At 39.2% G+C, this 8,393-nt stretch overlaps 1 protein-coding gene across 2 annotated transcripts in view; it reads left to right on the forward strand.

Annotated features, from left to right (window-relative positions):
* ESR2 (estrogen receptor 2) overlaps positions 1–8,393 on the forward strand; it is a 31,862-nt gene that overhangs the window by 18,710 nt on the left and 4,759 nt on the right. For both annotated transcript variants that reach the window (XM_057383795.1, XM_057383796.1), the window contains exons 5-7: positions 288–587; positions 4,421–4,559; positions 7,171–7,304. In XM_057383795.1, coding sequence (XP_057239778.1) covers positions 288–587; positions 4,421–4,559; positions 7,171–7,304 — 573 coding nt within the window. The remainder of the gene's footprint in view (positions 1–287; positions 588–4,420; positions 4,560–7,170; positions 7,305–8,393) is intronic.

Here is an 8,393-nt window from a genome sequence, read left to right on the forward strand (position 1 = left end):
GTATCTTTTTTACGTCAATGGGAGTTTTCCACTGGACTTTTAAAGTGAGCTAACCAAAGTTCAAAACCAAGCATTTTTAAACTTTATTTTTGTTTAGTAGAATAAACTAAACAGCTGAAGTCGGTGGGAGCAACGTTAAGTCCATGCTGAATGTCCTGGAAACTTAATGTTCCACATTCAAACACCCAATATTAAGGAGTTTTCTCCATCCTCCCCAAATATTTGGGTTTGTATAACTCAACCTGAGGACAAAACCTCTCCAGTGTGACCATGTCCTGTCACGRCAGGCTCGAGAAGGGAACGCTGCGGGTACCGAATCCTGCGGAGCCACCGCAATGCCGACGACCGCGTGCACTGCCTCGGGCGGGCCAGGAAATACAACGAGGCGGCCACCAGGGTCAAGGAGATCCTGCTGAGCGCTGTGAGCCCCGAGCAGTTCGTGCTGACCCTGCTGGAAGCTGAGCCCCCCAATGTGCTGGTCAGCAGGCCCAGCAAACCCTTCACCGAGGCCTCCATGATGATGTCCCTGACCAAACTGGCGGACAAAGAGCTGGTGCACATGATCGGCTGGGCCAAGAAAATTCCCGGTAAGAAATTCTAGGCTTGGTTTTATTTTAGTCAATGGTTTTGCTGTCAGTGTGTCCTTCTCTGCTCTGAARTGGCTGAACAGCACAGTAAGTGTAGGGTATGAATTTCAAGCTTTCTGTCCTGTAAAGTGATGGAGAGTTTATTGCTCTCAGTRATTAACCTGGGTGTGTTTTGATTTAACCCACAACTTGTTGTCTGTTCTTACTCAAATACTTGTTCATTTTGCTATAAAGCAGAGCTGGTGCTTTATGAAATTCCTCATAAATACCTGATTAAGCTGATTTAGMAGCTTCATTTAACATCAAATTATTTCCTTGGATGCTGATAGAAGGGTTCTAGTACAGATGGTGATAACTGAAGGGTATCCAGGTTCTGGGTGTCTGCAATCRTTTCATTTGACTGAGTTGCTACAGAAAAACCTCAGTGGAGCTCAGTATTGATCTCAGATTTATCGTGTGCACTCCTTCAAAATAAAAATCAATAATGGTGGTTTTGGTTGTTGGCCACACCAAGAGCATGCACTGCAGTACAACTGCCTGGAATGTCTCAAATGTGTCCATGGCATYGTGGCAATGAGCCCTCTGACTTCTCACAAACCAGAAACAGCAAGCAATTTGAAGTTCCTTCCCCATGGAATACCCATGATTAAAAAAGGCAGAGTAAAAGTTGAAAGCAAACTAAAAGTATGGATTAATTGGTGGACTCATATTGGGTTAAATGGTTATCTATTGTTATAATTTCTTGTTTAAACGTAAAAACTTGATTAAAAGGTGTCATTTCAGAGGACTCCACACAATTATGTTTATCTGGTATGAAGTGAATTGCAAAGGAAACCAGTTTTAGAAAATAAACTCATTTTAAGTAACATTTCAGTGGGGAAAAAAACCCCCAACCTAATGTTTTCCCCTTCCTTATTATTATTAATTTATATTTTTTAACTCTGATGCCTTTTTTTTTTTTAAACAAACCCAAAACCTCACCAGTTAAAATTAATTTTATTTTTTTAAAACATCAGTTTTCAAACAAACCCTTATTTTGGCATCAGTCGCTTTAAGTTTATTTTCAACATATGTCAGAAATAAAAACTTCTTCTTGGCGGTAAGGGAACTGTATGAAGAAAACTCATTGAAGCAATCAAAGCCCTTCAAAACAGTTCTTGGGAATGTTGACACTTTGTCATCTTTATTTATTTTTTCTGATTACTCCTGTGACAGAGAACAGAAATAAACAGCATTTTAAAGCAATGCCAAAAATAGATGCAATGTTTAATATGCACCTAATTATAAGTAATATTGCATGGCAGTTGGAGCATTTACTTCAATGTGGATTGATTTTTTTGTTATTTGTTAAAAACCTGTGCTGACTAAAGCTCAGGACACGGGATTTCATTTTTCAAAAACTCTTGCCTGAAGGTAATCATGTACGTGTACAACTGGTTCTTGGATGTAATGTCTTTGGGAAAAATAGAGTTCTTGGCTAATGGCCCAGTGAGCAGTAATTTTACTTTCTGAAAAGCTGAATATTTGCTTTTGTGTACCTGGGTTAGAAGACCATTTTCACCTGTTGGTTATTATTGGATATTATTTTGACGCTCACTGGAAATGAAAAAAATTATTTTTCCCTATTGTATTAATGATAAWTTTTTGCCTAAATAAGAAAAATGCATGTTTATATTTTGGGGGGGGGGTTTTAATATTTAATGACAGTCTTTTGTTATGAGTTTTACTCTGTGGCTGTGTTKTTATCTGTACTTTCAGCACAATGGGTTGTATATTTTGTTGCTCAGTAAAAGAGAAGCTGACATCTGGATTTTTTTCCTTCTGAATTCCTAGTATTTTAATTCTCTGCTGTCAGGCAGCAGAACACAGCTTCTATAATTGCCTTTTGCTTTGTTGACCCAGTCTAGAAGAGTTTTAATATGGTTCATTGCTGAATCTGTATTGTAAATCAATAAGATGTTGTCACAATATTGAAATTTGGATTCATTATGCAACCTAGTGTGTTGCTGACCAGAGCACTGTGTCTTTTTCTGGTCTTTACACACCCAGTACAAGTTTTTTTTCTTGTCTGTCTTTGGAATATATAATTAAACGATAAAGTATGGAGGACATGTAACAAGGACATGTAACAAAATTTAGTAGTTTAATGTATTATGGAGGAAAGGAAATGGCACTTCTGACACTGCAGTGGAAGCTGAGGTTGTTGTTTGCTGTCCTGGATTTTTGGAGCATGAGATTGTTAGGAAAGGAGAAGTGCAGCCCTTTTAACAGCTGTGCTCAATGGCCCTAGATCCTACTGCTGCTGGTGATAATGAGAGTTTAGCAAATGACATCAGTGACAAATCTGGATCTTCAGGAACCTGCAGATTGAACCCTGGGACTTGGTCTGTTGTCTCACCTGACAATTCTTGTTTATGCTAGAGAAATCAGTACATGCCAGTGCAAATGTTTATTTAAATATCCTCTGAAATGTCTTAGGGCTGTTGTTTCCCAGGAAACTGCCACTGTCAGTTTTTATCCYATTTCACACTCTCATTAATATTTTCCTAAAAGCACTTTTAAATGATGAATGTGTGTGGCAGATAATCTGTCGTGGGCTGTGCATTCTGTAGTAAATTCTGTGGCGGTGGAATCCAAGAGGGAAGGTGCCACTCCTGGGCTCCTGTTTGCCCTTCTGACAAAATCAGAAGCAGCTCTGAAAGGCAGCACGATAAAATTCATCAATGATAAAAGTGAGCATTGCCCAGCCCGTGCCAACCCCTGGCTGTCACTGCCTGTCTTCCAGCTGAGCAGTGTAATAAGATTAAAATACATTTATACATAGCATAAATCACTGACAGAGAGATGCTTTGGCACCCAAAWGTCCTGTGTGTATTTTAAGACCTCAGACAACTGAGAAGGACTTCAGGAAACCTGTCTGCCATGGCCAGACTATAAGGATTTGTCACCATTCAGGGTCAGAGATGCCAGCTCATCTGAAAATGGAACACCTTTGCCAATGTTCTGAGCTGCAGGAGCTCAGCTTTGAAAACTGTGGCCTGATCTTGGTTTTGATCATTGGACAACTCTTCACCCACATATGTGTTTTCCTCCTTGACTGAGCAGTGTTTTCCCATTTGTATTTTTATATTTTACACTTCTGATCTTTTGGGTTGGAGTGTGTAAATTTTTTTTATCCTTTTTTTGCTTCTAGGAATTATTTCTTTTTTTCTTTTTTTTCAGTGTAAGAGAAAGGAAGGTCAGTGACTGTCTCTCCCTTCTGACTGTGCTGCATTGCTATCTGAGGCCTTGCTATAAGTTCTGGAGAGAAATAAATTATAGAATCAGAATTAGAGAATCGTGGAATGGTTTGGGTTGGAAGGGACCTTAAAGATCACCTCATTCCAAGCCTTCCACCAGACCAGGCTGCTCAGATCCCCACCCAGCCTGGCCTTGAACACTCCCAGGGATCCAGGGACAGCCACAGCTTCTGTGGGCACTCTGTGCCAGTGGCTCAGCACYTCAAAATATATTTTCTAACATCTCTCCTCTTTTAAGATGAGAACATAAAGCAAGTCCTCTGCAGCCATTTGAGTTTCACCAGCTCTGTGGGAGTAATTGCACTAAAACACCACTCTGCTTTATTCCAAACTTTTTATGGATGATTTGGCAATGATAACAGCAAATATTTTTGTTCCTATTTGAAATGGCAGCCTGGCACTTTGGATGTCAGTGCTCCCTTTCTTCGCATCCCGTAGTTCTTTCTGGTTCTTTTCGTTTCTTGTACATTCATTCTTTACCAAAACAGAGAATTTAACAGGTTGATYTATTTTATGATATTTTCACCTCTTTAGGCTTCATTGATCTCAGCCTCTATGACCAAGTAAGACTCTTGGAGAGCTGCTGGATGGAAGTTCTAATGATTGGTTTGATGTGGAGATCAATTGACCATCCTGGGAAACTGATTTTTGCACCAGACCTYGTATTAGACAGGTAAGAGGAATAAATTTCCTGAGAACACTTCATATTAGCATTCTTGGAGATGGGTTCAGTGGTAAGAAGAARAWCAAGCATGGCAGATATTATTAATAWTTCATCTGACACTATCATTTACTTGTGCTTGTAACAATAATGTCCTGAGGTACCACATCCTTAAAGGGATTTAAGGAATGCTGAACTTAAAAAGCACAGTCAAACTTGCAAATTCCTGAATTCCTGTAGCACTGAGTATGAGTTTCTCTGCATTTTCTCCATTTTTTGCTGGTTTTGTTCCCTTTGCTCCAGGTCTCCAGATGCTGAAATAGTAGATAAAGCAACACAGCACACTACTTTGTCCACTTGTCCCTACATCCCCCATTAAAAAGAGGATACAGTGTCAGGCAATATTTTAATTATTTTAAATAGGTTTCCTGCCTGGTTTTGTTCCTTCCACTACAGCAGAATTCATCATTAGCCATAATAATGATCATTGCAGCACTAATCATTAGGAATTTAAAGACCCCAATTTGCTGTTAAACACTGAGAATGGAATTTCTAGGTAAAGCAGGGTGTTTTTTCAAGTTAAAGATTATTTCTCCATAGCATCATGTACCAGGAAGGAAGAATATGAATTAGTAAGGATGTTTTTTTCTATAGAACCTTAGAAGGATTTGACCTGAGCTCCAAATTGGTTAGAAGTCAGGGAAACAATCTGCTCTCTTGAGTAGTCTTAAATTGCCTTTTAGCCTTTTCAACCTGAGAAAATTCAGATTTGCACCAGTTCTGTGATTTGCAATCTATAATTATCATTGTAGATACAGATAGGCAAAATTGGCTAATAAAAGAAATAAATTTAATTTATGAAACAGAGGAAGCAAGTATTATTTGCTCATATAAAATTCAATGCAAAGACATGCTGCATTGTTCAGTGCAATGATTAAAAATTGCTCAAAATGAATGATACATTTAATTGCTCAGGAGCTAATAAGTGCTGAACAGAGAAAGGATATTTGATGCATTTCTTCATTTCCTCAAGACATGGCAGAGGTGGGGCTTACAAGTGTCAGGGCACTCTGTCATTTTATTTAGGACATCCTTATGAGAACCTGATCAGTAACTTGATTGTTTTTGTCTTAATTGACCTTCAAATCCCAGAGGGGTTTAGGTTGGAAGGGACCTTAATAATCATCTCATTCCACACCCCTGCCATGGACAGGGACACCTTCCACTGTCCCAGGGTGCTCCAAKCYCCATCCAGCCTGGCCTTGGACATTCCAAGGGATGGGGGATCCACATCTTCTCTGGGCACCCKGTGCCAGTGGCTCACCATCCTCACAGGAAGAATTTCTTCYTAATATCCCATCTAAACCTACWCCCTTTCTGTGTGAAGCCATTCCCCCTATCCTGTCACACCAAGCCCTTGTCCAAAGCCCCTCTCCAGCTCTCTTGGAGCCCCTTTAGAYAYTGGAAGGGGTTCTAAAATCTCCCTGRAGCCTTCAGAYACATTTCCTAATTTCCTRATTTCATTTCCTAATTCCATTTCTTCTCTGGTATCTCTGTCCTTGTTTCAAATCTGGCAGCTGCCTGTCCTCCRAAGTTTAAAATTCTCCTTTACAACAATAAATTTTAAAAAAGAAAATTAGAAACCACTCTTCTGCAGGCACAACCTGCTGCCCCTTGGTGGTGTTACCTGTGTGTCCCTGCCTCTCCTGAAGACTCAACACCTTTCTCTTGGGATCCAGTAGATTTCTGTAATTCTCCTGCACTGCTGTGCTAAAATCTGTCTTGTCTGAAAAAAATCTCAGAGAAAAAAAATCTCTGATTACAAATAGTGTAAGAAGGCTCCCTTTGAATACTTTTATTGTAGACTTAATCACTTTTTTAAGACCGGTACATGTAAAACAAAACTAAGAAAAAATGGAAAAGCAGATTCAATGGTTTGAAATTTGCCACTGCTGAATTTTAAACACATTGGAATGACTTGTTTGGGGTGYTTTTCAGATCATAAAACAGGACCACTTCTAATAACCAAAATGGAGCAAGTTGAATTCTGTAAGCACTTGCAATTATAAAAATAACCAAACCACAAAACCACCAAAATCCAAATATCTTTCAATACCTACACAGAAAAAAGTGCCAGGAGATAGTAACAAGAGTTGTTTAATTCTTTAGAAATGTCTTACTATGCCAAGCAACTTATTTTAGGAAAATCTAATCCCTTTTCACCAAGTCCTGAGGCCTCCATCAGGTACAAACATGATGTTATTGGTTGTGATAATTCWTTGTGAAACAAATCTGGAAAATTATTGAAGGTGGCACTGTGCCCTTCACTACAGGATTTCAAACTGGTTATCCAGAATTATGTGAGCTGAGAGGATACAGAAATATGATCATACTTATGGTCAATCCTGCTTGCACTTTRAAGAGAAAAATCAGATTTTCATAAATGCTGACCTTTTGTACCAGTGTAATTTTCAATTTAGATTTCATGACAGAGCCTTTTAAATTCTCCCAAAAGGTGAGAATAGGCCTTTTGAAACCTCCTTCATGCTTTGACTTTTATCTGTCTGAGCCAGTTCCTTAACTCTACTTTTTTTCTGGTAACATTTTGAATGTGTTTCCATAGGGATGAGGGGAAATGCGTGGAGGGGATTTTGGAGATCTTTGATATGCTCCTGGCCATGACCTCGAGGTTCCGAGAGCTGAAACTGCAGCACAAGGAGTACCTGTGTGTCAAGGCAATGATCCTCCTCAATTCCAGTGAGTATCTGGTTGGCTCTAATACTCACCAAACTGGACCTTTTGTTTTGAGGGTGGCTGGGAAATCAGCCTCAAAAAAAACAAAATATAAAATGATAAAAAATTGTCAAACGAGAATAATAAGGAAGGACTTCTGCCTGATAGATTATAAAGATTTTTGCTTAATACATTTCTAAATTTCCTGGATTTAGGGCTATGTCCTGTTGTAAGAAATGCATGAAAGACCCAAAGTCTGAAAGATTCACAGGAGGTGGGGCTCATGGCTCAGGCTGTGGATTTGTCCTTTTCAAAGGGAGCTTTTGCTCCTCTCTCTGGTCATGTGCAAAGCTGCTGTGCAGCTCTACAAACCTGWTCCTTAATTCTTAATCCTAGTAAAACTAGTTMCTCAACTGAGTGWTGATTAATTTGGCTYWAATGTTCCTATTTAATGGTAATGAKTTGGTTAGAAACAATTGAAAGTATTCAATGGTTCTGCAAGATGACTTTCAGGAGAGGAACTTTGCTTTGCAGCCTCTTACACAAGGCCAGTGTTTGCTAGTTTAGRGTATTCTGCACTAAAATGATGTTTTTCCCCAGAACATTTTGCAGTCAYCATCCCTGGAGGRATTTAAAAGGGGTGGAGAGGTGGCACTTGGGGACGTGGTTTAGTGATGGCCTTGATAGTGCTGGGTCAAAGGGAAAGTTGGTGATCTTTAAGGTTCTTCCACGCTCAATGATTCTATGATTCTGTGGTTACCACTATTTCAACAGGCAACAAAATCAGGTTTTTTGTTTTTTTTTTTCCATAAAATATCCACAGCAAAAGAAACAGGCAAAACCCCCCAACAAAACCTCACATTCGTCCACCATATTTTCTTCAAAGTTCACATCTTGAAAGATCTCTCCTTTTACTTTCCCTACTCTCCTTTCTTGTCAAAATTAATCATTTTCTCCTAATTTTCAAGGTGTCYAGAGCTCTGTCCTTCCACAGGTATCTCTAGAAGGATTGTTGTGTTTTTTTTCTTTCCCTTGTTCCAGGTCTCCTCTGCTTTATCAGTAATCTTATTGTGTGTTTCCAGACCTTCCTAGCAATGATTTCTTTTCTTCCTT

The sequence above is a fragment of the Malurus melanocephalus genome, unplaced genomic scaffold (genome assembly GCF_030028575.1).
Source record: "Malurus melanocephalus ecotype Western Australia unplaced genomic scaffold, MMel_1.1 scaffold_659, whole genome shotgun sequence".
In the NCBI taxonomy this organism is placed as follows: domain Eukaryota; kingdom Metazoa; phylum Chordata; class Aves; order Passeriformes; family Maluridae; genus Malurus; species Malurus melanocephalus.